The sequence below is a fragment of the Vanacampus margaritifer genome, chromosome 1, assembly GCF_051991255.1.
Source record: "Vanacampus margaritifer isolate UIUO_Vmar chromosome 1, RoL_Vmar_1.0, whole genome shotgun sequence".
NCBI classification, from domain to species: domain Eukaryota; kingdom Metazoa; phylum Chordata; class Actinopteri; order Syngnathiformes; family Syngnathidae; genus Vanacampus; species Vanacampus margaritifer.
Window position 1 is genome coordinate 63426270 of NC_135432.1, and position 27678 is coordinate 63453947.

General features: G+C 40.5%; 3 protein-coding genes across 5 annotated transcripts; all 3 read right to left on the bottom strand.

The window, feature by feature from the left end:
• Positions 1-50: 50 nt before the first annotated feature.
• Positions 51-7693, bottom strand: LOC144046769 (uncharacterized). 2 transcript variants are annotated; one of them, XM_077560045.1, is made up of 9 exons: positions 6574-7693; positions 5252-5656; positions 3728-3789; positions 2604-2678; positions 2359-2524; positions 2185-2292; positions 1021-1069; positions 738-927; positions 51-202 (listed from the first exon to the last, which is right to left on the bottom strand). In XM_077560045.1, the coding sequence occupies exons 2-8, from the start codon at positions 5615-5617 to the stop codon at positions 785-787; spliced, it is 969 nt and encodes a 322-aa protein (XP_077416171.1). In that variant the 5' UTR covers positions 5618-5656; positions 6574-7693; the 3' UTR covers positions 51-202; positions 738-784. The 2 variants fall into 2 exon arrangements, with proteins under 2 accessions (XP_077416171.1, XP_077416170.1); XM_077560044.1 differs by having other exon boundaries at positions 6590-7691.
• A 2347-nt stretch (positions 7694-10040) lies between these two features.
• LOC144046844 (M1-specific T cell receptor beta chain-like) lies at positions 10041-17367 on the bottom strand. The gene is made up of 7 exons (XM_077560048.1): positions 17046-17367; positions 16644-16951; positions 13691-13754; positions 11606-11956; positions 11517-11537; positions 11292-11398; positions 10041-10609 (listed from the first exon to the last, which is right to left on the bottom strand). The coding sequence occupies exons 1-7, from the start codon at positions 17083-17085 to the stop codon at positions 10580-10582; spliced, it is 921 nt and encodes a 306-aa protein (XP_077416174.1). The 5' UTR covers positions 17086-17367; the 3' UTR covers positions 10041-10579.
• Positions 17368-18119: 752 nt separating this feature from the next.
• slc2a1c (solute carrier family 2 member 1c) lies at positions 18120-27576 on the bottom strand. Of its 2 annotated transcripts, none has more exons than XM_077560066.1 (11): positions 24422-27576; positions 23517-23587; positions 22411-22509; positions 22183-22343; positions 21867-22107; positions 21638-21800; positions 20328-20512; positions 20066-20167; positions 19881-19982; positions 18851-19054; positions 18120-18784 (listed from the first exon to the last, which is right to left on the bottom strand). In XM_077560066.1, exons 2-11 carry the CDS (start codon positions 23529-23531, stop codon positions 18605-18607), a joined length of 1452 nt encoding a protein of 483 aa, XP_077416192.1. In that variant the 5' UTR covers positions 23532-23587; positions 24422-27576; the 3' UTR covers positions 18120-18604. The 2 variants fall into 2 exon arrangements, with proteins under 2 accessions (XP_077416192.1, XP_077416193.1); XM_077560067.1 differs by having other exon boundaries at positions 23517-23590.
• Positions 27577-27678: the final 102 nt, after the last annotated feature.

Below are 27678 nucleotides of genomic sequence, written 5' to 3' on the forward strand. Positions count from 1 at the left end.
CATGAGACTGCTATAAATAAGTGTGATTGATGTAATGAAAAAGTATTGAGTGGCTTATGAAAATATTTTTATTCATTTCTTCCTTTGTTCCTGCAGATGCCGCCATGTTTATCTTCTAACAGAGAACAGCAGTGAGTGTCCAGCACCGCTCGTGAACGTGTCTCGGATCAAAGTGTCTTCCTCCTGAACTCCACCGCGTGTCCTTCACATACACATGAAAAACACATTTATTACTTCCTTTTTTGTTCTTCTTTCAAATTTACATTGTGTAACTGTGCCACCATCTAGTGGTCGTACACTTAAGAGTTAACTGGCCAACCAAACCTGTGAAATTGAACTGTGAACTCATGATGGATACTTTTGTTCTACTATGAATATTGTTTTTTTTTTAATCTCCAAGGAATATAATACGGTGACAAGCATGTGTACTAGCGCCCCCTATTGACCATTGCCATTCATAACTTTAAAGTAAAGGCACAAACTGCATATTGACGCCTTAAAATAATCTCCTAAATCATTTTTTTCCAGACTTTTCAGGAAACACAAAAATGTAATCATCAATCAAAAAAAATACTTTTAATTATTTTAAATGTGACAATATGGTTTATTGGACAAAAATGTGTATTTTTTATTTTTTAAAAAGTTGGACATTTTTAAGGCTTGTTAATTCCAATAAATTTTCACATAAAAAAAAATCTCAACAAAATGCTACTGTTGAACACTGTGTGGAGCGGTACCTGATGTTCTGGCTGAGGGGGAGCGTGAAACTGATCCGAGGTGCTCGTCAGGAGCCACGCGTGTGCGCGTATGTGTGCGTCTCCCCCACGATGCTCTTGTGGTAGTGATGGCACAGCGTGTCGTTGCCGGGGACGTTGCCCACGCCGGCGCAGCAGTGTTCCACCACCGGGGCCACGTCCTCTAGGGACTCTTTTGCATGGGTGAATAGGGGGGCAGATGACAACACACATTTGTTCAGGGGTAAGTCATGTTACGCCAGCGGATGTAGATCACATGACTTACTTGGGCTGCTTGTGCTGTGCCTGCTGCGATCGCGCTTCCTCTTTTTGCCCTAACACACACAAACGAAACTCATTAGAGGCATTTTTGTGCCAAACAGATGCCATTGACTGTACAGGCGACACTGTCATTCAAATGCAAAAAAAAATGAGTACCGTAAAAATCCTGTGTATAATACGCACCCATATATATAGCAACTCTCTACCAAAAATAAATAAAAAAACACCCTTGTGTGCTGCAGTTTTAGGATTTTTTTTTTTTTGCATTATCTTTGTTTTAAAAAGTTTATCTCGAAGAAAATCTATGTACAAGATTTTGTTTTTAATATTTTCAAGAACGTAAGTCGTATATATGATTTTTAAAAAATATTTTTTTGCTTCAAAAAGATTTTCAAATAAAATATTTCCTATAATTATCACTTTACAAGAAAATGTTTCTATTATATTTAATGTCAAGTATAAAGTCATAATACAATACTACCTGAAGTTGAATATTTAGTTTTGTAAGAAAATCAGCTTTTCCCTTTAAAATAAATTAAAAAGCCTTTGATCAGTTTTTTTTAATTATTTAAAAATGTATATAAATATTTCCTAGAATTATTACCTTACAAGAACATTTTATATTATATTTTCAAGAATAACAGTACTACCTGAAGTTGAGTTTATTTCATGTTGTAACCAAATCAGCTTTCCCCATTAAAATGAATGGAAAAGCCTTTGATCAGTTCTTAATTTTTTTTAATTATTTTAAAATGTATATATATATATTTCCTAGAATTATCACCTTACATGAACATTTTTTATTATATTGTCAAGAGTAACAGTACTACCTTAAGTTGAGTTTATTTCATTTTGTAACCAAATCAGCTTTCCGCATTAAAATGAATGGAAAAGCCTTTGACCAGTTTCTACAATTTTCATTTATTTTTTTAAGTAGGAAACATAGCACTATATAGCATTATACTGTCCAGTAAAAAAAAAATAAAAAAATTAAATGGATATTGTGCTGCTATGTTGCGCGCTATAACTACAAGCACATGACATGATGCGTTGACGTTTGAACGCAACTTTGGCCAAATCGGCAGCCATCTTCGGACAAAAAGTGAAATGCATCTATATCATTTATTTAGACATGATGTATGTATGCATATATAGAAAAACATCTTACATAGTTTTCTGTGCAGGACCAGTCTGGATGCTGCAGGCTGTGGAGGATTTTGTGCTCTTCGGCTTGCTGGTAGTACTTGGCTTGCAGCTTTTTTGGCAGCGACTTCCACTGCGGAAGCCAAAAGCAGTCAACCCCGTGACATGAAAAGAAAACGCATTTCAGGAGTACTTTTACCATCCTTCCCAGGATTTTATTGACCGCCGCGGAGTTGGTGATGTTGAACTGGGCGACCACGTTGGGACTCTGCTCCTTGCGGAACAGCATGAAGGCGTTGGGCGGCTTCTTGACGTACGGCCGGTTGCCTTCCGGCCGGCCGTAACATTGGCTTTTGCCGCTATTGCTGCACACAAACGTCGTCAAGAGAACAGCAGGAGCTGATTGTTTGATTTTGATTTTTTATTTTATTTTTTAATACTTACATGGACTGAGTGGCATCAGTGGGAGGTTCCATGGAGTCAGATGACGAGGACGCCCCACACATCATCTCGCTATTACTACACACACACACACATACACACTGTAGACTTTAAACAGGCAGTGTCCAAAATAAAGAATGTTAGCTCATTTGAATATCAAATATTTTGAAAAACATTCTGGGACTGTTTTTATAATACATGCTATTTCTTACAATTTGTGGACTTTACACAGGAAAATTGATTTATTTTCTCCCCCACAGTAACACACTACAACAAAGATAATAATGTTCAAGCACACCACAAAAAAAAAAAAAAAAATACTGAAGGACATGCCATGCCCGTAATTCACATTTTTACTTTTGTAAGCATTAAAGGACCCCGGAAAAAAAATCCAGATTTTATTCATCACATTTTTTTTTTTTTTTACATAATCAGTTGATTAATCGGTTATCGGAATTTCATTCTGCCAAATATGGGAATGGATGTTGACCTCTAAAGATCCATATACAAAAAAATCCATATTGGTCGGGCCCTATAGTAACGATAGCAATAGAGATATAACGATATCCATCACCATACGATAAATATCACAATATTGTGGGGAGGTTGGCGTTATATATATAAAAAAAAAAAATCACAATATTGTGTAAAACTCACGATATTGCCCAAAAAATTAATATATTTGCTGGTATGACTGATTTATATGAGGGATAATTAATCACCAGTGGTCAAAAAAATCCTAATTAAGCTGCACTAATAAACTAACCACCAGAGGGTGCTAGAACTACACAAATGGAATACAGCCTCACCTTTTTAACAGATATGCTGCTTTTAATATCTTGACATGACGACGACGATATTGTGGCAATTTCAACATCGCGATATCACGATATTGTAGCTATCGTTACATTCCTAGATAGCAATATGGTCCACTATACTACAAGTATCCAATGGAATGTAAATCCCCGCACCAGTTCCATGAAAATGAACGCAAACTAGTCGCAAGATTTCAGAATGGAAATCCAGCTCTGACGCCAGCTGAATCAAAGTCAGCTATTTGAACCGCTGCGCTACCAACAAGCTTCGTGACCTCACGTATGACCTTTTAAAGTGTTTTTGACACTTACACCCTTCCAAGAAGAGGCTGGTTGGCGCCGTCGTGCATCGGCATCACCATGACGTCGTCATCCTGGAGAGAAAACGCACGCACACACACGCGCACCAGAAACTTTGCAAGGCAAGCATGACCGCTCCAGGCAGATAGTGTCAACAATTGCCCGAAGCGCATGGGCACATCTACACTACAAAATGTACATTTTATAGACATTTTATGCTTGGAATGTGTTTCAATATGTTTATTATTTGATTTAAGGAGTTTGAATGTGTTTAATAGGCGTGGGAGGGTAAAAATATTTTTTTGAAACGTTTATATTGCTTTTTTTTTGCACTCTTTCTGATAAGCCCAAATATTACGCAAGATGGCACAGATGCCCTGTCTAATGGGAAAGGACAGTTTTGGAGAACCTTTACATGTAAGACATTTATTTTTTTAAATGTCCCATAATGAGTTTGAAACTGGTATATGTATGCTTTTAATATTTGGTTGTTGTTTTATTGGGGGGGGGGGGGGGTTCCAATTGCTCAAATTTTTTCACTATCACGTTCTTAAAAAACAGGTAAATAACCAACTTTCGGGTTGATGTATTTGCTGGTTTGAGTTATGTTTATTTAACTTTTTAAGTTTAATAACCCAAAAACGGAGTAATTATTCAAGTATATTTTTTTTATACAAACCACTATTTCTCGTGTTCTTCACTTGCCTCAACATTTTTGCACCCCATATTTATTAACCTAAAAAGGGTGGGGTTAGGGGTTTAACTTTTTGGGTTACATAAATAACCCAAAAAGTTGGGTCAAATTAAGATGCCACAAAATAATACATTTTTCAGTTTTTTGTTGTTGTTGTTGTACAAACCACAATTTTGGGTTGTTTTGTGGCGGTTTTATTTGACCCGACAAAAAGTTGGGATACTATAATCCCAAAAAGGGGTTTTGGGTTATTTAACTTTTTTTGGTTCAGTAATTAACCCAAAACGTTGGGGCAATAACCCACAAATATATATATATATATATATTTTTTAAAATATTTCTTTTTAAACAAACCCCAATTTTGGGTTGTTATGTGTGTTCATTTGGGGGGGGGGGGGGTAAATGACTAACCCAAAAGGATCTTGATCATTGATCCATTTTCAACAGTAAGATCATATTTTGTCTATATTTAATGTGATAACTTCATTATTTTTAATGAACAATTAATATATTTAAAAACTAATTTTGCCACTTGCTGTCGACTGAAGATGACATCACCTGTGCTGAGGAAGAAGGTCACGACCAATCATGGCTCAGTTTTCTGACCAAACCCAGAAAACAGGTGAGCCATGATTGGCCGTTAACTACTTCCTCAGCACAGGTGATGTCATCTTCAGTCGACAGCTATTGGAATAATGTGCTTTAAGGGTATTAATTGAACATGAAAAATAATAAAGTTCTCACATTAATTCTGGACATTTTTTTCCTTACCATTTTTTGGTGCCTTAGTCGCATCAGAGCCATTAACAAAACGCAGGAAAGCGTGAAAGGGATCTGGTTACCTGATCTTGGACGCTGATAGGGCCCGGTTGGCCGCCCAGGTAGTCGGGCAACCAAAAGTCATCCAGCACGTTGGAGAGGTCATCGTCCACATCCGGGGGCTGCCCCCCCTCCATCAGCAGCTCCAGGTGATCTCGATCGCCTGCCGGGGGCAGCAGGTCTGTCGCCCCGTTGTGCTCGCTGGCTGCAGCTGTCACGGGCATAGGATGCGGTTCTTCTTTAGGCGGCGGCGGCGGCGGCACCGCCGGCAAGGGGGTGCTGGCAGATGTGGTGCCCCACAGGATGGTGTCGGCCGACTTCAGGATGTTGTCCAGCAACTTGTCCCACTTGACGTCCTCGTCGTTGGGCTGCGTCTGACGGTGATCCATGCTGTGCAGCACTCCTGACTCCCTGTTGCCTAAAATCTCCTGGGACAGCAAAACAACAACAAAAAAACATTTGAATGGCGATTTGTGGCCATGCTGGTTGCAGTCAAGTCAGCTATGTGAACCATTATGCTACAAGTGGACCACACAAGTTAATCATGAGATTCTATACATAAGCTGGAAACGCCAACTTTTCATGTTTCATGAAGCAATGATTATGTAAACATGTGGACTGCACTTAAGCCCTCATCTTATCCAGGCACTAAATAAAACAATAAAATATACATTCACTAAATATGTTAAAAAATAAATAAATCAAGCCTCCCATAGAACAAAATGAAACAGAGGTTGCAGCCATTGCTATTATTTTAAAATTTGCATTCTGCTACATTGCAATGTCAGTTTGGGTTGACTTTTACAGGGGCATTTGAATGACATGTTTTGCGTAATACTTTACATCATAGTGTATAGTGAATAAAAGGTTCATAACAGACAGTATCGGTATCCCTCACTAACTTTTTAAACAACGATGGGATGAATGAAGTGGGTTTTATTATTTGTTGCTGAATGTTCGTCATTTGACAAAAAAATTGACAAGTGGTGTGTTGAAATTTGACAATTAATTTCCCAAGCAACACTCCACAAAATTCTTAGATCCACTACACAAACAATACCAACCAGATGTAATAAATCAGGTATGTGAACCACTACACTATCACTAATCATGAGATCCAAAGCAAAAGCTGGAACCACTACACTACCAATGGCGCAAATATAAGAATAGATTTGTATTCAATATAATGTCAACAATTAAAATAAAAAATATGAACCAGTACATTATAAATTCCACTCAAACTACTTCTAGAGTTCCAAAACAAGAGCTGTAGGAAAATATTGTATATGCATTATAAATGAGTAGTTGTAGTAGAAACAGTAAGATGTCAGAGGACACATTGTACCTGATGTGCTACTCACCAGCTGTCATCAAGGTTCCTCCTCGAACCTGTGGAGTGTGGAACTCCTGCTGGACTTGCTTGCTGAGATGCGTGGGACGTCCACCCACAAACGTGGTAGGACAAGATGAGCCCGACAAGCTTCTTGAAAGCCATCAAAGCTCTTTGTTATGTCACCCAACCTTTAGGTTTAAAGATTTCCCATTTAAATTTTGTCGGATTATAGTTCCTAACGGAACACTTGGGCTGCCAGTGCGCAACAACACGCCATTAACCTCCTAAATGATTGCTTTGTCTTAATTTTGTTGACAGAAAGCAACATTATGATCGAATTTAATAAGTTTGAAGTGACAGTTAGCTAGTGGCTAAGATGCTAGCTCCTAGCGCATCGTTAGCCTCGCTGACTTTTAGGTAATTACTTAAGTGACAATCACGATTACGTTCAATTTAAACGTCTATATTTGTGTCGTCAATCTTGTGAAACATGTCACATTATAGCAATTATCACATTTGCGTCCATGCTGATTCTGTCTCGTCAATCACATGAAACATGTCACTACACAGCAATGAGCGTATTCGCCTCTATACTGATTGTCTCGCTCAGAGCAGCTCTTACTGTAATTTCCTTAACATCTTTTAATAAATGTTAGTCGAAAGTTACGTTTTAAAGTGGAAATGGTCATTAAAGAAATGTGTTTAATAATGTATTATTATTAATATTATTATTATTATTACATTTGGCAACCACCGCTGCTACATCATGATGAGCCATAATGGCAGACACGATTGTCCAGTTTCACAGCTGCCGTCTACAAATGACACCGCCGTGGCGGCCATGTTGGTCCAGTTTGAAAGCTGCACTCGTCTGCCCTTAGGGCCATAATGACTTCACCTGTTCCCGTCTAACAATGAACTGTCACGGCGGCCATGTTGGTCCAGTTTCACCGCTGCCCTCGGCTACGCTATAAGCCGTAATGGCGGATACGTTGGTCCGGTGTTGCGTAGAAAGGTGACGCGACGGTTCCATTATTTAGTTACAAAAACAAAAAACTTTTGCATATACAGTATTTATTTATCGTGGTTTCTTTTTAGATTATAGTACTGATATTTCATCACGCTTGGTCAACTTGCACAAATGAAGGTAGTTTGCGATTATTAACGTTGGTCTTTTATGACGTGCAGTAAACCATGCGTAAAAAGGTTGCACAATTGTTGACGTCTCAATATAAAGGTTGACACGGTAATGACGGTCAATGTACGCTTGTCACTGCGAGGTCTTTTTTTTTCTTTTCCTCCAAAGATGCTATTTGAAATGCTGTACATTACAAGTAACAAAGTCATAGTTCTTATTCCAGTTCGTTTAACCAAGATGCAAAGGAAAAGAAAACTAAAAATAAATAAATAAATGCGTGTGTTTGGAGGCGGTGGAATGCTTCCTTAATTTCCGTGACAATTATTGCTTAAAATCCTCTGAATAAATATTCATTAATGCTCAAAAAATTTTCAGATAATGATGGTGCTTATTTTGCCAAACAAAGTTTATCAACATTTTAAGAGAATGGTCTGGGCATCTGGAAACACATTAAGCTTTAGACAAAAGGGCTCTCCTCAAAGCTGGTAAATCTCTTTGAAGTCTAAGGTTCATAATAATGTGTTTTTTCCCCCTCTATCACAATCTGGGGGAGAAGTTAAATCGTTCTTTGACATTCTTACAGACATGAACATCAATATATCTAATGCATTTATTATACGGGAATACCGGTATCATACTGTTATACATATTTAGATTTATTTTTATTTTAATCCAGAAGCATTTGAAAATTTGTTTCGTCTATGTCTGGCATGTTGCAACGGTTTTCCCTGGTCAAAGGTCAAAATATTACCATTTGCATAGCTGACAAGTTATACAAAATCACAACGTTATGGCACATTTCCTTTTCTCATTTATTTGGGATTTTACAAATAGGATATTTTGTTGCCCATAAAGAAAATAATTTATCAGAAATTAAAAAACTAATATTTCACTCCCACTGCAGGACAACAATACAATACACACATGTATTCCCGAAACACAAACGTGCTTTTTAAACTCACATCTAAACCCTTATAGCAGTTCACGTCTAAATGCAAAAGTACAAACTGTACAGTATTTTGATACCTGCAACTCAAAAAGAAAGTCTGATAACATTTAAAAATTAAGTAGCACAGGCATCTCAGGGCTAAATTTGAAATAACACTGAACAGGCAAATGAAGCCAAACTTCAAGTAAATCATAACAGGGAGATTTTGCACATTGCTTGGCACATTAAGGCTCTTTTTTTGTGAAGCACGTAAATCGTGCAGGGCGTGCGTTGATACTTTTTGCAGACGTGCGCAGGTTGGCAGATCTGAGGGAGTGCTGTGTCAGCGTGGAGAAACTTTAAACTAGATTGTTTGTTTTTGGAAGTGCTGATCTCATATTTTCTCAACATAAGAAACAATAATTTTGTGCTGGCTTCCGGAAGAATGGAAATGCACTCGTCCCTTCCATTTATTTTTAAAATGTTTGCTTTTTGAGTCAGCTGTCCAAACTTTGGAACAAGCAAACTGTGTCATCAATCCGGCAAATCTCTTCCAGTGGCTAAACGGTTTGATTGGCTTTGATAGGTCACGTGATCATGATCAGACCTACTGTCGTCACTAGATGCGTACGCATGGGCTACAGACTGACCTCAGGACTGGAAATCTCTTGGATATAGTATAATAGAACTGTCATACCTTTATAAAACGTTTTGATAGCTGACGCATATTATGACCAAAACCCAAAGTAAACAAAAAAAATCAAGAAAAAGTTTAGCATGATGTAGTAAAGTCGTATGTGTGAACTAATCTGACAAGCTATAATTTCATCAACGCCCCCCCCCCCAACCTTTTAGGATTTACCAAAGAAATAATTTTATAATCGATATTTAAAAGAGTATTGTAGTAGCAGTAATAGTTCTGCATTTTTCTACCAGTGATCGGCACTGCTGTCATTAACGAATGAGTCCAGTAGGTGGCGCCTCAGTACAACAGTTAAGCTTGAAGAGACATTTTCTCCGTCGGCCACTAGGTGGCAGCCAAATAACACCAATGCGGAAATACAGTCACATAATGTGCACTAATGTAAAATACATTTTTGAAAATTAATACGTTAAAAACCATAGGTTTTTGGGGGAGTGTGTGTCTAATGAAAAAACATTTTATTTAATACTTGTTTAATGTTTTTATGTCCAGCATTTTGTTGCAGCTGCAGTTGTTGATAAAGAGTTCTAGAAATTAAGTAGCTGTAGTTTTTATCCAAACCAATAACTTTAAACTAATAAAAGCAATTTTAAAAAGTAAATACAATTAACAAAGAATAAAAATGATGCTTCATTCTATAAAATTCAGTGTAATTATATGCTTCTAACAATAAAATCAAACACACATTTACATTAAACAATTGCAATTTTTCATTAATATTTATATCTCTTTTTATTTTCAATTCGACACAATGGAGAACTGATCTAATAATAAGTAACAATAAACAATTATCTGGATTTATTACTGTATACTTTATTGCTGCGTTTTTACATTTATTTTACAATGGAAATGCATTGATGAAGCGAGCGTCTCGAAGCAAATAAAAACACAACCATTTACAAGCTCATTTGTAAGTAGAATAGAATGGCAATACTGTGTTGCACTTTGCTAAGAGGTGAGTGCAGGTGCAGCCGGCGTGCAAAGCCGGTGGTTGTGGCGAAGTGGAAAGTTTCTGCTTTGACGTTTCCCAGCAACTGTGCGCAATCGTGACCACATCCCGTCTACTTCTGCAACCTTATTTGACTCAACAAAGAACAACACCATTTAACCTTTCAAAATAACAGCGCCTACATCTGGAACTGACACGTAGATACTTTTGCACATGCAACACAACAGCCACAATGCTTTTTCTTTTTTTCCCCCCCAAGCTATAGTCACACCAATCTCTTTTATGCCAGCCCCGAGTCAACTATGTGGGGTTCAGCTTTGCGATCTGACCCTGAAACAAAAAAAGAACAAAAGCAAAGGCATTTACTTTGCTGCCGTTCAAGGCACACGTGTACAGTAATGTTGAAAACAAAAACAAAAAATGTTCACAATGTAGCACCATCATTTAGTCTAGTGTGGGTGGTTCAAATTTGGTAGCAATTAGCCAAATCTATACAAGTAATTTGCTTTTTAACATGGAAATGTGTGTAATAATAACCCTAAACTGGCGGCTTCAAACCAAAATCTCAGACATCCTGACTTTTTTGTGGGTCCATGAATAGATCATTTTATGTTGCTAAGTGAAACTAACTTTTGGGGCTTAATTTAAAAAAAAATATTTTTGAGGATGATACTGAGCAAAAAATAAGCAATTTGAACTAAAATAGCAGACATTCACACCTACCAATTTTCAGGCTGCTAAGTGAAACGAGCTTTTGGGGCTCAATTTGGAAGAACAATCTAGACGGTGCTACCAAAACAAAATGGCAGACTTCCTGTTCTTTCTAAGGACTTTTTTTTTTGGATGAGTCTAATTGTGATAGACATGTCTACCAAACTCCATTTTACATTGCAGGTGAAACTGGATTTGGGGGCAAAAAAAAAAAAAAAAAAAAGTTTTGGAGGGCTAAAAATGGTCACTACAAACCAAAATGGCATATTTTCTGTGTCTTAACATGTTTTGAAGGAACAACCTGACGTTTCCATAGCAAGAATCCGACAAAAGATGCGTAGACGCTGCTCTTGACCAGGATGACGGCGTAGGACAGCTTGGCACTCTGCGCCACCCTCAAATATGTCACTGCACAAAAACGTCACACAAACTTTAGTCAGATAGACCACTTATAGAACATTTTTAATTAGGTTACTTCCAGGTGGTAGAACAGTGATTGACTACAGCCACAAGAGCGTATATTTACCTCTTGTCACTTTTCCATCTGCTGCAAGACAAAGTTAAGTTAATAAAGCATCAACGACCTTTAGAGCTGCTACCGTTGTCACTCTTTACCTTGAATGCCATACACAGTTTTGGAATGCAGTGTGGTGTTTTTCCCATCAAAGAAGCTGACCGTGCAGGTAAAAGCCCTGCCAGGCATGAACCACAAATCTGCCGCCACCCGCAACCTACTGGTCATCTTGTAGAATGCGCCATCCCGCAGGGCGTTGGCGTCCGTGGCCACACCCGTGGTGACGCTTTGCCCGGCGACCTGCCAGGATATACCCACGTGGTCCGGGAAGAAGCCCGTGGCGGCGCACACTAGCGTCTTCTTAAACCTTTGCTTGTCCTTGTGGTTGTGACACTCCTTTGGCGAAGGCGGGAGCAAGGTAACAGCGGGCGGCGTGGGATTGCGACCCGGTTCTGTAAGAGCCAAAATGTACTGATCACAACAAAGGAGCCTGGTTTGGTTCACTTTGCAACATGACTACGATATAGAAAAATAGTCGATCAAATATACCCTAAGGAAGTTTTTATAGAATTTAGGGCACTTATTTTATTGTAAGGACTTTAAACAGACTTTTAAAAATATTAAGACATATACTGAGCGAGACTAAGAGTTATTGATAACACAAAGATATTGCACCTATCCCTCTATTTATTTAGCAGAAGTGTTCAACATAGAAGTAGTTGAACAGCAAGTCGGACACTGAACAATTTCTTGAAATATCATCAACAAATGATTAAAGATCACCTAAGAATAACATGAACAGAAGAAGATAAAATATAGATAGGGATGTAAACATTAGCTAGCATAAAATTAAAAGCCTAGCAAGCTGATGGGCCTAGATCGCATTTTTTTTTTCAAACTAACAAACTTATCACCACACAATATACATTAATAATCATGCCCAAATATGTTAATGATAAAAATAACCAGCAAATTCTGCTTACTGTGGACGTAAAGTGTGGGATTGAAGAAGATTGTGACATTAAACTGAAATTTGTCATTCTTCTTCTTTAGTCGAATTTAGTGTCAAACAAAATAGCGTGCCACCAACTAGTGGTCAACAGTGGAATTACACACAACATAAACGAGCGTCAGAACAAAATAGTGTAACAAACTGTATCATTCACTGTATACAAAACACAAGCCCGAAACGACACAAGGAGTCTGCCATTTTGGTTTAGAGCAACCATGTTAAAGCCATCTAGAGCAATAAAAGAAATGTGTCCTCAAAAGCCACTTTGCAAAATCAAATTTGGTAGACTGTCATTAAAAAAGTCTCAAGAAGCTACAGCTTGCCTGGAAGGTTGTAGGAAGACCGTCATATTGTTTTGAAGCGGCTGATGTAAGGTCATTTTGGGAATTTCAACAACGGTTTCCTTTTCCTCAAGATTTTGTGGATTACTACCAAATTTCAATCATTGACTTATTGGTGACTCTAAACTTAGGAGACATTTTTGTTTTTATCATTGAAGTTTGGTTTCCAACTTTAAACACAAAACTTGCATTAATACGCTCCACAAGTTCAGAGAAACGGAATTCGCTACCATTTTAAATGACGCATTGTGAAAACAACTGATTCCCCTTTTTCACATCTTTTTTTTTGTCCACTTAAGCTTCTTTTCACATTTGGTAGTGTGTCGGAAGCAAAACTCGGACTTTTTGTACATTCAGGTTTGCATTTGGTTTCTCGATTGTTTGATCAGAAATAGAATTGAGTCCACTTTTCAATGTGTAAACATTTTGGGTTTTGATCCATCCATTGATTTCTAAAGAGGATTTCTGTTAATTCACACTAATAGTCCACCCTAATGAAATTTATTTTGCTAGTAAAATATTCTATTTATATCTATCGATATACAAGACCGGATTTACACCGCTATCACACCAAATTGATCGACTACATCACATTATTTCTTTAACAATCCTATCATGATGAATGTTGCTTTTATCCTAAGAACACTGCATAATGTTTTATGCTAATTTCACAGCATATTCACTGCAAACATGTAGAATGTTTTGCTCAAGAACATCGCACAAACTACCTCAGCAATAACTATTAGGAAGAGCGTACGTTGCATTCATCACGTCTATAAAGGAATGCACACTCGAAATGGGAAACATTTTTAATTGTGATGTTTTCTTCTTACCCAAGACGGTCAATTTAGTTCCAGGTCCAAAGTAAGCAACGCTGTATTGCACATTGACGTTGCCCTACGACTAAAACTCTTCCCCATGCTAAACGAAGACTATGTCATAATTAAAAAGAATTAAAAAAAAATTACAACTTCTTCACATTTATTATTCCATCGATTTTCCGATTTAGCTCCTGAAGGCAACCAAACACAATCATTAAAAAACAAAAACAAACAAACATTTCCTACCCAAAACGCTTAGCGTTGCTCCAGTGTCAAAGCAAAGCTCTGAACGTGCTTTGCACCAAACCATCCAGGATGGAATGCTGCACTAAATTTTACAAAGCATTATGACATAATACGGCACTAACGTTAAACGCAGACGTATTCACCTAAAACTGCAAGTCTGGTCCCGGGTCCGAAGTAAGCAGGCTTGCTGTAGCTCACACGGTGCTCCCGCTTGAGGCTGAATGGTTCCTTTGCTTTTCCCACTGGGACTTTTAAGTTTGGCCCTCTCGTAACAATTTGACCTACTAAAGCTAGTTTCACATAATAAGCGGAAATTTAGTGTACCCTATGTATCATAGTTAAATTGACCAAAAGTCAAAAAAAAAAAAAAAAAAACAATGCCCAGACTATCCAGAGGATGAAGAGGTTTTAAAAGGGCCACAAATTAGCCTAAAAAAGTCCATGTTTTTTCCCTCCATGACAGTAAAACAAAAATCCACGCAATGAACAAACAAAAGTGTGATACTGATAAAAAGTGGATATTTGTCACACCAAGGTAAGGCAGGGAGGTTTTTGCACAGCCCCTCTACGAGCTCGTACCACCGTGTGACCCTGTACCCACAGTGCTAGCGCTTTGCTCCAAAACACTGCACGGTTTCTCCCGTGTACCCGCGGCCACAAAACAGATCGTATCTTGGTGGCTCGTCTGGAGACAACGTGAAAGCGATGAGTTGGGGGACGCCACCTGTGTCGAAGCTAAGAAACCATCAGGGAAGTCTGATGAGGACGTGTTGGCCTTTCTTTTTTTTTTTGTCTCCTCACACAAAACTTTTCAAGAGCCGCAATCACGCCTAGATATTCAAATCGACTGTATTTGTAAGGAGTGGGGAAAAAGGGGAAGTGACGTATGCCGTGAAGGAGTCCATATTTGTAGTTTTTTTGTGTGGCAGGGTTCCCGCCACACCCTCAACGTTGCTTAGTGCCGGTAAAAGCGATACAGACGAAGACAAAGGCATCATTCAACTAGCTATCAGTCGATCAGAAGAGTTATAAAAAATATTTTTGAAAGGTTGAAATGTTTTATTTCATTTCAAGCCTATTAAATTTAGTGTCGATTTTACAAGCGTTGCTCGAATCCAAAGTGGCACCACCCGTGTGTTGATCATCCTCCATGAACCAAGAAAGCGCTCCCGAGCAGTTAGCCTAGCTCAAAAGGTGTCAAACTCCGGTCCTGGAGGGCCGCAGTCCTGCAGGTTTTGGATGTTTCCGTTCTTCAACATAGCTATGATCAGCTCATCAGGAAAACCTCCAAAACCCGCAGGACCGCGGTTTGACACCTATGACCTAGCTGCATTTGTTGACTAGCAAGGCTTTTTTAGAGCGCTTTGCCGTCTTAGCGTGTCACCGTGTGCTAGTTGCGCAGAAGTACACACCTGTGCCTGACACTCTGACAGAGTGAATGCTGCGAGAGCCTCTCTGCGTGTCCGCACGACTTATTACTATGCGAGTGTCGCGCTGCTTGTAGACGGGCTCGTTGCCCACGTGGCTGGACCCGACCAGCTGGATGGGCCGGCGACCTTTTTTTTTTTTTTTACTTGGAAGCAAGATGAGAAATCCAATCAGGGTGGTCGACATTGTTGTGTTGATTCAGTTGAGTCGCCACTTTGTCACTCACACTGACCTTGACAATTCGGGAGGGAATCCGTCGCTACCGGGTGCTTTGCCGCACCCTGTTGGTCGAGGCTAATCAAGATCGTTTTGGTAATGCGTTGAATGCACATACCAATATGTTCCAACTACAGGTGCAACCATTAAGTGATTAATCGACAATTTATTGATAATCAAATTAATATATGTATATTTTTTTAAATAATTGCTTATTTAATTAAAAATTGCAGAAGTTCTCAATTCTCAGATTTCTATCTTTATGTTGAATAAAAATAAAACATTTGGAAAACATTGATCACCATTTAAAAAAATATATATTTTCTGACTTATTACGGGCCAAACCAGTAATTGAATCGTACTTAATTTGTTTGTAAGTTTTCTGGAATCCATTTGAAATAATGTTCACTTTTTGAATAAAAGGATGAAAATGTAAAAAGGTAAAAGTAATCAATTAATAATATGATCGACAAATGAATTAAAATACTGTAATCGTCGTGTGGCAGCCTGAGTTCAAACTTCCTCTAAAAAATATATATATTTGAATTTTGTCATAATTTCTCATTCAATTCAACGCACCTCATGTTGCTCGTTTTGGTGTGCACAGTTTGACCACCAGGAGCAGTATTGAGGCTAATTCCTACTGAGTTCATACCTGCAGTAGCTGACCTTACCTGCCTCGAAGTCTAGTGGGGTTCATGTTATTTGCAGTAAAATAAAGAATACAGTATATGACGGAGTACTGTTATATTGCTTGTTTAAAGGGTGATAACGCAGCTGCATACAGTAGAAGTTCATCGTTGCCTATGTTAGCATTAGCTTTAATATAGCGACGCATAGGCTAAGATAGTTGGTGCTTTAAATACACAACATGTTCTCTTTGTCTTACAAGCTAGAAGTTCCATTGTATTGACTTCCCAGTGCTATTTTGGTGACGTTTTGCCTTGTGAGACGGTGGTGAGAATTCACAATGCCAGCGAGGGAGGCGGGTGCCACAGGTGTTGGGTTTTGATATTAAACCCAGATAAGCAAGGGTTGCTTGTTTTGTGACGGCTGAAGGGCCAATATGCAGCACCGTGCTAGCTGCGCAGAAATACACCGCACTGTCGTTTAAGGTCAGGTTGTCGATGGTCAATTCGGACTGTTGTCTGCCATTTCCGGTGAAGTCAACCTTCCCTGTCAAGTGGCTCTCAATCTCAGGGAAGTTCTGATTGAGGTAACCCAGGAACTCCATGGTGTTACCCCGACCTTGTTTGTACCAGAGGATGACATCGTAATCTGTGATGCTGTGAGAGCAGCTAAGCTCGTTGGCGGTACGTTCCCCAACTCTCTTTATTATGAACGGCGGCGTTTGGTGCACAGTTGTGGTGTCTTCTGCTGCGGCTGTGGGAAAGAACACACACGGTGTTAACTAAGCAATGCCATGTGGGTTATTTTTTATTTTTTTTTATCCTGGATGATGTTCCTGGTTTCTCACCTTCAGTCTGTTGCAGGATGAGGATTAGCAAAGCGATCATGTTGGTTGCTCCACTTTGGATTACCAGGAGAGGTGTGACTGGTTTCTATTTATCAACAGAAACAGTACCCAGAATGCTCCTTGACTTTTGAGTTGATGTTTGGGGGCGGGCCTGTCGATGTTGATTGTTATTCTCAAAGTGTGGCATGCAGGCTCCCTCTAGTGGTATGTGAAAGAATCCCTTTCCAAGTTTTTTTTCTGATTTAAAGTCTACCTTGACAATACCATGTTATATGTGATCTCACCAGTTTAAACATGACATTCTAATTGATATTACATTTTTGGAATTGGAGTTATGAAGCAAAATCCCGGGGGCGGCCATTTTGCCACTTGCTGTCGATTGAAGATCACATCAATGTTGCTTAGGGCTCAGGCAACAACCAATCAGAGCTCACCTGTTTTTTTTAAGTTGAGTTGTGATTGGTTGTTGAAACCTGAGCAACATTGATGTCATCTTCAGTCGACAGCAAGTGGCAAAATGCCCCCCCCCCCCCCACCCCCAAGATGGATAAAAACGGCTGCTTAACTCATATTCCACTAATGCAAAATTAACCAGAATATCATATTTAGACTTGTGGGGCTGCATAGAACATATTATTGTCAAAAAAAGAAAGAAATAAATTCAAAAATCATAAATTATTATTTTTTTAAGGGAGCGGTGAGCAGCAGCAGGACCCGCGCTCGGGAATCATTTGGTGATCTAACCCCCCAATTCCAACCCTTAATGGTGAGCTTCAGGGGCGACAAGCAATTAAAATTTTTAATTAACAAATTAAATAAATCTATTATTTGCCTTTAATAGTATCATACTTTGTGTTTTATATCAATTTATGTAAAATAATATTTAAAACGTTAACATAATTTATGCTCATGTACAATATAGATCCTGTGTATATCAATGTTCTTATTTCATACATTGGCTGATATATCAGTTATCATATATATATATATTTTTTGCCCCCAGTATACTTGCACAAGTAGGCCTACAAGTACATAGGTATCGGCATAAGCCCAAAAATTCCATACCAGTCAGGCTCTACTTGTGACACTTGGGTGTGTCTCTTTATTTGGTTGCGTCACTTCATCGTGTCTCTTCTTTTCCTTCTTCTCTTACATTTTGTCATCAACACGGTAAACATCTCACTTCGTCTTTTAATTATTCGAAGCACCTTAACGCTTCTTCTTCTCACCTCACTTTGTCAAGTCACTTTGCAATTCACATTATTATTTATATATACTGTATATATATTTTATAAATTGATTTAGTTTGGAGCAAACCAGGCTCTGGTCTGCTCCAAAAATATTTCAAAACAACCAACTGAATCTTGCATGGTGCTTTCAAACTCTTACTTCCATCCACTAGGTGGCAATGTTCCCATGCTATTAAATGCTGGTGTTCCTCAGAGCACCTCCCAGCTTCTGGTACGTACATTTTTGGATGCTTGGCAAAAACAATTGGGGCCACCCGTGGTGAGCCGCCCACTTTTCTAACCATACGGAGACGTACACCAAAGATCCGTTTAGGTGAAGGTGTTGAATCCGTTCTTATTGTGCAAAGGGAGGTTTTCCGCCCCTCGGAAATCCTCCGCGATCTCGTCGAACGTTCGACCCTTGGTCTCGGGAACTCGAAACCAAGTAAAGGCGAAGCCCATCACAGCCATGATCATGAAGAGGAGGTAAGAGTAGCCGCCAATGACTTTCTGTGTGCGAGACAGATGCAAAAGTGGCAAAAAGGACAAAAAATCCACCCCCGGATTGACACTCACCATTAAGGGAGGAAAGAGCAGCGCCAGGAGGAACTTCCCTCCCCAGTTGAGCATGCTGGCGAAGGCCATGGCGATGGACCTGCCGGGCTGGTCGAACAACTCGCCGGCGATGAACCAGGAGATGGGGCCCGGCCCGAGCTCGTACGCCGAGATCAGGCAGAACACCAGCAGGACTTGCAAGCTCCCCAGCTCAGGCACCATTTGCTGCATGATGGCGGACGCAAAAAAATAATAATTTTGGCGGTTCAACAAAAGATGATTCGATACGGAATGATATGAAGGAGAATTTTGCCACTTGAGTTGCGTCAAGGCGTATTGTCGTCAGAGAGGGATGTTTGGATGGGAAGCCCCTACTACGTGGAGAGACAAGCTAGCTTAGCGCTAGCTTAGCGCTAGCTTAGCGCTAGCTTAGCGCTAGCTTAGCGCTAGCTAGGACGAGGCTACAGCATACAACTTTTAAAATGCACAGTAAATTTTGTACAGTAAATTTTACTCTAAACAGAGAGTCAAATTTACAGTTGGAAGAGAGTAAAACATTCAGAGTAAATTTTACTTCAAGTACTTTTGACTTTTTCACTCAGAAATTCTCTAAGTGCATTTTAGAAGGATTTTTTTGGAGTACATTTGACTAAAAAAAAAAAAATTACACAAGGGTTGAGGAACAAACTCCCGACCTTCAGCTTGAGAGGCTGCCACTCTACCACGTGAGCTATGCCACTCCTACTGTTTGCTAATATCCAAAAAAGGAGACCAAAACTTGGAAGCACAAAAATTCCAGCTGACACGAGCGATATACTAACACACAGTAGGAGCGGCACGGCTCAGGGGTGGTGGTGGGTTTGTTCCTCATGAGTGACACAAGCTAGCAAAGTCTAAACCTCTCCTGGCAAAATTTACTTTATTACTGAGTGAAAAATCTTTAACAGATTTTTTTTCACGGGATAGGTACATTTTCTCATACGCAGTAAAAATACATTGAGTAAAATTGACTCTTGCAAGTGCAAGTGCAAGTTCCAAGACTGAAGCTTACCACCACAGAATCCACGACGGTCATCAAGAGGTTGCACACGGCGATGATGATGAAGCCGATCAGGAGCAGTCGCCTCCTCCCGGCCTTTTCCATCAGGAAGAACTGACGGCGGAAAAAAGAAGAAGGTACAAAGTGACTAAAAAGGACTTGATGCGCTTGTGGCGACTGAGGCCACGCGGACTCACGGCCACCAAAGTGAACATGACGTTGACGGCCCCCACGCCTAAAGTCAGATACTTGGCCTCCTCGAAATTAGCCTGGAACATCGTGGTGGAATAATTGATGATCTGCAAAGACCGGAGACTCAAGTTAGGTTTCTCAAGATGGGGTTTGGGTTTCAAATTTGAAAACTCAAACCTGCATTTTTAACTACAGATCAGGTTTTAAATTGTGGCTTCAAGACTGGGAATGGGCTCCCAAACAAATGTCAGTGGTGTTTGCGGTTACCGCGTTGAACCCTGACAGCTGGCTGGTCAGGTTGACGCACGTGACGATGATGATTGGCTGCCTGTAGCTTCGCTTCTGGAAAAATCCCCAAACGCCGACGGAGGGTCGAGCGTGAGCGGCCTCGCTTTTCATCTCCTCCAGCTCGGCCAGCACCCCCTCGGGACTTCCTCGCAGTCTGAGCAGGGCTGAGGGAACGGTCGCAAGAGGATTAGTTGTACTGTCAGAAAAAAAAAAAAAAAAAAAAAAAAGGGGGTCGGGTTCGATTTTGTCCGACACCTTTCGTGATGTACACGACAGGGGTCGCAATACAACCCCTAGGTACAGATAAGTCATGTTTATGATTAGATAAAGTATATAAACATTCCAAACTGGCAAAAGGACCATGGACGGTACCTTTTTGTTGACATGTAAGGGTTGAAACAAGTGCTACAGACTGCCAACGAACTGTCAACGGTTCTTGTGAGAGAGGCAAAAAAAATATTGCTGCCCGTTGTACTTTTCGTCGACATTTTTTGGTTCCTAGAATGCAGTGCAAATGATTTCAAACAAAAGTTAGGCTTTCATACTAGGGTTATGGTTTGAAATTGGGGTCTCAAGACCGGGTTAGGGTTTACATTTTTCAAGCTAGGAAAGGGTTTTAAGTTGTGGGTTACAAAACTGAGTTTTTAAACAAAGGTTACAGATCCAAACTAGGATTATGGTTTCAACCCTGGGTTAGGGTTTCAAATTGGGATCAAGTTTTCAATTGGAGAATTGAACTTGAAGCAAATGTTCGGGGTCTTTTCGATTCAAAGTATGGATAAACTTGAGTTATGTTGAGTTTCAAAAATTAGGTTTTAAAACCAGGGTTAGGGTTTTAACTCTTTGACTGCCAAAAACGTTATATAACGTTTAGTAAAATCCTATGGAGGAGTGCCAAAGACGTTAAAATACGTTTTTTCAAAACAGAGGTGAAACTAACCATTTTCTATTGTTGATTACTGAAAAACGGAATAAGGTAAAAACAAACTTTTTTTTCTGATGAAAGATGAGAGTCCAATCTTTCATTTGGTAGTATGAGTGTTTCCATAGTCCAAACACATAATTTTCTGTGGACCTTGAAAGATCAGTCAAAAATGCTTAAATCGGCTGGCGCCCACGGCATCCCTTTTCTGAAAACGTCTGGCAGTCAAAGAGTTAAGATAGGCACTTTGAAGTTAACCCTAACCCTTAAACTATAAAGTTAGATTTTCAAACTGTGCTTATGATTTCAAATTAAGCGTTCAAGTGGTTATGGTTTGAAGTTGGGTTCAGTTTTTGTGTTTTCCCACCCGCGTCGGCCTTGTCCTCCTGCCCTTTGTTAATGAGCAGGTATCGAGGGCTCTCGGGGCAGAAAGGCAGGAAGAGGTACTGCGCCAGCGCCGGGATCAGGGACAGGGACAGCATCATGTTCCAAAGTTTCTCGGTGCCCAGCATGGTCTCCAGTCCCGACACCTGCAACGAGAGCCCGGTCAACCTTCGTCTCGTCTCTACGGCAACGGCGGCTCGTCCTCTCCTCACCATCCCCAGCAGGATTCCCGAGGCGAAGGCCACCTGGTTGAGGGTGGCGAAGGCGCCTCTCAAGGCGGTGGGCGACACCTCCTGGATGTAAAGCGGGTTGAGGCTCATCACGAGGCCGCAGAAGAGACCGAACAGCAACCGGCCCAGGATCAGAGCCTCAAACGACTCGATGAATTTGGACACCACCATCAGGGATGCCCCCACCACCGACAGGCAGTTGACGATCAGGATGGAGTTACGACTGCGGGGTGGCAGGATGAAGATTTCATCGAAAGGCATCGGAGACTTCACGCTCACAAGTTATTTTCATCCTCACCGTCCAAAAGAGTCTGCCAGGTATTTGACTCCCAGGCAGCCCAGCAGGGCTCCAAAGTCCTTGATGCTGACCGAGAGGGACCACAGCAGGGTCAGGCTGTGGTCTGGCATGCTTTCATTGTATCGGTCCCTCCAAGTCTGGTTGAAGAACCCCTCGATGATCTGAAAGCAGACACGCTGTTGATTGGTCCGGGAAAGTCTTTTTCTCGAATTGGTGGGCGGGGCTTACCTTAGCGGGGGCATTGACGTTCCCCGTGTGGTAGCCCACCTGCAGCGAGCCCAGAATCGCCGCCAACACCGAGGTCAGGAGTAAAAACGTCAGGTGGCACTGGAGCAGATGGGGAAAGCAAATCTTAAAATGAGGGTTCGGGTTTCAAATTGGCCTTTGAAGGATTGGTTACTTTCAAATTAGACTGTCAAGCCCAAGGTTTCAAATTTGGATTTCAAGACAGTATTAGGCTTTCACTTCGGGGTTTTAAATCAGGATTAGGGTTTTTATTTAAGGTTTTGAGGCAGTGTTATGGTTTGAAGTGCCAATTAGGAGCTCAAGTGTGGCTTTCAAGCAAGAGTTTGGGTGTGAAATTAAGGTTTGAAGGACAGGTTAGAGTTAGCTCAGGGTTGGAAATTAGGGTTCGAAAAGACAGAACTTGAAATCAGGCTTTCAAGCCTGGGTTGGGGTTTCAAAGCAAGGGAGCTTTCAGGTCAGGGTTAGGCTTCCATATTACGGTTTTAAGATTGGGGTTTCAAGGACTGGGTTAGGGTTAGGGGTTCAAGCAAAGGTTAGAGTTTAACAACAGGGATTCAAACCAGGGTTATGGTTTCAAGGCCATGTTCAGATTTCAAACAATACTAAGGTCTAAAATGATGGCTTGAAGCAAAAGTTAGGGATTCAAATGAGGGTTTTGAGCCAGTGGTAGAATTTCAAATTAGGGTCTCAAGCCTGGGTTTGGGTTTCAGAACAATAGCTTCAAAAGCAGGCTTAAAGCGCTAGTTAGGCTTTCTTATCAAGGTTTCAAGCCTGAGTTAGGGTTTCTAATCAGGATTTCAAGAGGTTCTTAAATGAGGTTTGGTATTTTTTTAGAATTAAAGTTAGAAGCCAATGTTGGGGTTCCATGACAGAGTTAGGGTTTAAAATGACAGTGCTTGGTATGCACATAGTTTCAGAGGACATGACAGTATGGACGGTCTCGGAGGTTAAAGGTGCTGTCAAGTATTTTCACACCGTGCTAACATGTTGACTTCGTATTTACATCAAGCAAGTGTTAGTGTTCTGCTCTCACGTGTTTGGAGGGTGAAGAAGAAGAAGAAGAAGAAGAAGAAGAAGACGACACAAACCTCCAGTACGGCCATTTGTCAGCTTCAGATGCGCTTCGTCTCCCTCCGGGTGATCACAATGAATTCATTTACTGCTGAGGAACAGACACAACATCACATATTGCCATTCAAAGACCTCCACCAAGGAGCAATCCTTGCCCCCCAGTGCAAGTGGACTGTATCAGCCAACCATAACCTTGGTTTGAAACCCAAAACAAGCCTTCAAAACTGAACTTGAAACACCAACTCGGCCTGAAACCCTGACTTGGAACGTGTAACTCTGGCTTAGTTGAAACATTACTTTGTAACCCTCATTCAGGCCTCAAGCACCAACTTGAAATCCTAACCTAGTCTTGAAACCATAATTTGAAAAAAAAAATAGCCCTATTTTGAAACCCTACCCCAGCCTTGAAACTCCTAACAAGCCTTGAAACCTGAACCCAGGCTTGGATCTATACTTTGAAACCTTAACCCCAACTTGAAACTGTAATCCAACCTTCAAACATAAACTTTAAACTAACTCTGGCTTGAAACCCTCTTTGAAACCCTAACACAGGTCCCAACCACCAAATTGACGCCTTAACTCTGTCTACAAACCCTAATATGAAACTCCAAATGATGACAGGTCTAAACTACAAAGTCCAACTTGAAACCCAAACTGAGTCTTGAAAAACCTCATTCTAAACGCTAACCCTGTCTTGAAACTCCAACTTGAAAGCCTCATTTGCAGCCTTAAACCTGACCTTTAACCCTAGCTCAGTCTTGTAACACAAACCAGTCTTTAAAACCTAACCGTTCTTAAAACCCTAGCCCTGACCTGAAACCCCAACCAGTCTTGAACACCTAACTCAGTTACGTTAACCTAGGAAAGGGGTTAAACATAATTTTTCATTAAAAATAATAATAATAATATAGTGAATACTCACCAGTGCTGCTGGGTCAAGCTTGTCCGTGATAATCACAATGGAAAGTAAGTTATTATTTACTATCTCCCACCCGATGCCATCCTCATCCCGTGCGATTCAAGTGCAAGTGTGTTCTCGTCCGAGCACTCCACCCCTGGAACCACTCGCGCACACACAAATATAGCAAAACACACACAAACACACACACACACACCTCCCGGACCAGTTAGTCCACTGATGAAGTCGCACGCAGCCGCTGAATTTGTGGCCGTCCTGATAAAATAACCGCCGCGGGGCCTCCCGGGAAGCTTCCCATGTAACGGCTGATCCGATACATGTTTCAGGGGGCTGACCCGGGATCAGTCCACTTGTTCTGCTGCCACTTCGGCGGGCCCTTGGCGACTGATCCCGAGACCTTTTGGTTATAAGCCGCGCGCGACAGGATTATTGACGACTTGCGTCTTTCTAGGAAATGAAAACGCTGACGTTAGAATGCTTCACACATTAGAGGCTAATGCTAATTAGCAACTTCGCGCTGACGCTTGGGGAGGTCTGGTCGCGACTTGGGCAGAGCGGAGAAAGCACTGAAGCGCTAACCCTTGAATCTTCAAACCTTCCTTTCGTTGACCCCGGATTACTCAGGCGCATGCAGATCGGCGTCCGTCTGCTAAAATACTCGATCGCGTCGGTCGTTCGTGTCGTAACGTCCGTAACGATTTAGTCAAACCATTTTCAAAGTGTAAAGAATGGCGTAACCTCCACTTGCTGATGCGCGTCTGGAACATGAACTTCGACCTGGCCCAAGCCAGGGCAACTCGGTGACCCCCGGGCAGGTTCTCAGCGACCCTGACCCCCAGCCGGCGTTAATGGCCCTTTCCAATTACTCCTCATGGTGCGTCATGTGGTTTTAAGTGTTTCAATGCACACATACAGCGTATCCCAGCTGCCTTTTTTTTTTTTGGGGGGGGGGGCAGTAGAAAAAAGATGAAGTCATTGTTGGTAATACACAAATACAAAATAATATAAAATGTTAGAAAATATAAAAAAAGATTAGCTGAAATATAGAACAAAATGTTGAACATTGTTTTATTGATGACATCATCGCGCTAAGATTTAGAGCTGGGTATCAATTCTAATTTCGATTCGATTTGATTCACTTCACTCCGATATTGATTAATTATGGAACATCAATTCTTCTTAAATGTTAAGGACATGATAAAAGCACCACAAGCATTCAATTCCAAAATAAAATGTTGCGTAGGCAGTAATTGGTTAAATGATTTAGTTTATTAATGAATGTAGCAGGTGTTATGATCACTTAAGTGCTACACAAACATTGACACATCAGCAAGGACGAGATGAAAAGGTTTTCATAATTCTAATTCAATGAGTGTAATTATAAATTAAATAGATTCTGAATTGTCTTAAAGTGCAATGCATCTGGTCTTTCATAAATGGAAGAAAATACTTTTAAATTGATGTGAACAGTAAATTCATAGTTTTATGAATCAATATCAGGCTCGGCAAGGAAAATCGATTCGATATCGATTTTTTTTAAAACCCAGCCCTACCTAAGACCTTTGAAAAAGAGTTCATTAAGTCTGTGCAACCCAAAATTGTCCACTTTTGTAAAACTTGAAAGGTTTTTTTTTGTCAGGCTCGAGCGTAGACTTTGACATCACGACACCTTCTTAAAATAATCGCTTAAAAGTCATTTATTCAGATTTTTTTTAGAAAACACAAAAAAATGGAACCATTTGCATCATGAGGCGATGATTTAGGCAAAATAAATTACTTTTAAATTACTCTAGCAATTATTTTAAGAGGGTGATGATTAGCAACTTTGAAATTAGTGGTTTTTTTTTTAGCTTATTAAATTAAATACATTTTTAGCTTATTAAATTAGCAATTGAACGAACGGAAGGTTTTTGATTTTTTTTTACAATATATATATCTATAAATATATATATATATATATATATATATATATATATATATCCTAAATACCGCTCATTTTGGAGATGTGCGGATTCTGCTGAACAACGACAATATAACATACAAGGAGCGAGTTTGCTGACCTGCTCACCCGCATAAAGCGCCTCGAACCTCTGTTGCGATTTGGCGCTAGATAAATAAAAGCGACTTGACGTGAGGTCACGAGCCCCAATTGCAGTCGCCACCTGTGAAATCCACACGGCGCGTTGTCTGTGTCGTTCCAAAACTCTTTTGAACTTCACGCCGCCGGTCCGACGTGCCATATGTGTCCGCAGCTGCCTCGCAGCTCCAATTTCATCAGCGATGATCAGCCCCGCCCACCTGCCAACACGCGCCGACGACATCCGCGCTTTGGAAGTCTCATCTGTGCGTCGCCACGAAAACAGAGCGCGTCTTTGTCGTGATTTTTTTTTTTTGGGGGGTTAACTCCACGCCTGGAAGCTATTAACGTTGATTGTGAGTGCAACCTTTTAATTGCATGTCAGCTTCAAACAAAGGCACCTGGTACCGCCACGTTCATGCATGCAATAAGTAAGTGAAATTTGGTAACAATCGGACCAAACGCTTCTTGGAGGAGTTGACCGAGAAAAAGCGGCCTCTTGTGAGGAATCTTGGCTTCAGACCGACAGTCGTCTTTTAGGCCTGCTTCTTCGCGGATCACCAATCGCCATTAGTGGTGATTGCTTTCGTCTTTACGGTGTCTGGAAGCACTTGAGCGTGGGTTCCGCGTTCAAACCCGGGACGGGCACATTCCCAATCTTTCCCGTTCAAATTCGACTCTGAAGATTTGAGGAAAGTAATCACCTAAAGCTTTCCGCAATCTTAACATTCTGTGACAATTTTTGGACAGGTATTGTGGAATGTAGTGAAACGGTTCAGGTCGTTCGCAGGTGCCAGTTTGTTCATGCAACACAGATGTGAAGCAGTTCTCAGAATATACAGTGGAATTGAACAAGTAAACATTACTTCAGGATCACTCAATAATTTTTTTTTGTTGTCATTTAGTGATGTCCGTCTTGTCTCCTAGACGAGGTTCAAATCGGACAAAAAGTTTTATTGTGCCATCCAACTTTCTATCGTCTCACAATATAACGCCGACCATCTCTCTACTCGGGTTTTCAGAGGTGGCAAATCCAGGTCCAGAAAGTAAAAAAAAAAAAAAAAAAACTGCCACAGTTTGGCTTTAGCTAGCTAGCTAACATGGTGCTCGTTTACCTGTTAGGTAGCAAGCTAGCTAGCTAGTTAGCATCAGGGGCTAAAGCCAACCGGTGGCAGGGTTTTTA

What these genes read in the sequence shown, in the direction of transcription:
- LOC144046769 (XM_077560045.1), bottom strand. Translation starts at nt 5,617, where the DNA reads ATGGATCACCGTCAGACGCAGCCCAACGACGAGGACGTCAAGTGGGAC. An exon ending in CAGCCTCTTCTTGGAAGGGT is followed by an intron (nt 2,679 to 3,727) that starts GTAAGTGTCAAA and finishes GTGTGTGTGTAG; the next exon opens with TAATAGCGAGATGATGTGTG. An exon ending in GCACAGCACAAGCAGCCCAA is followed by an intron (nt 928 to 1,020) that starts GTAAGTCATGTG and finishes CCCATGCAAAAG; the next exon opens with AGTCCCTAGAGGACGTGGCC.
- LOC144046844 (XM_077560048.1), bottom strand. Translation starts at nt 17,085, where the DNA reads ATGATCGCTTTGCTAATCCTCATCCTGCAACAGACTGAAG. An exon ending in CATCCTGCAACAGACTGAAG is followed by an intron (nt 16,952 to 17,045) that starts GTGAGAAACCAG and finishes TCTTTCCCACAG; the next exon opens with CCGCAGCAGAAGACACCACA. An exon ending in AGATGGAAAAGTGACAAGAG is followed by an intron (nt 11,399 to 11,516) that starts GTAAATATACGC and finishes GTTTTTGTGCAG; the next exon opens with TGACATATTTGAGGGTGGCG.
- slc2a1c (XM_077560066.1), bottom strand. An exon ending in CTGGCAGACTCTTTTGGACG is followed by an intron (nt 22,108 to 22,182) that starts GTGAGGATGAAA and finishes GCCACCCCGCAG; the next exon opens with TCGTAACTCCATCCTGATCG. An exon ending in AGCTGTCAGGGTTCAACGCG is followed by an intron (nt 20,168 to 20,327) that starts GTAACCGCAAAC and finishes CGGTCTTTGCAG; the next exon opens with ATCATCAATTATTCCACCAC.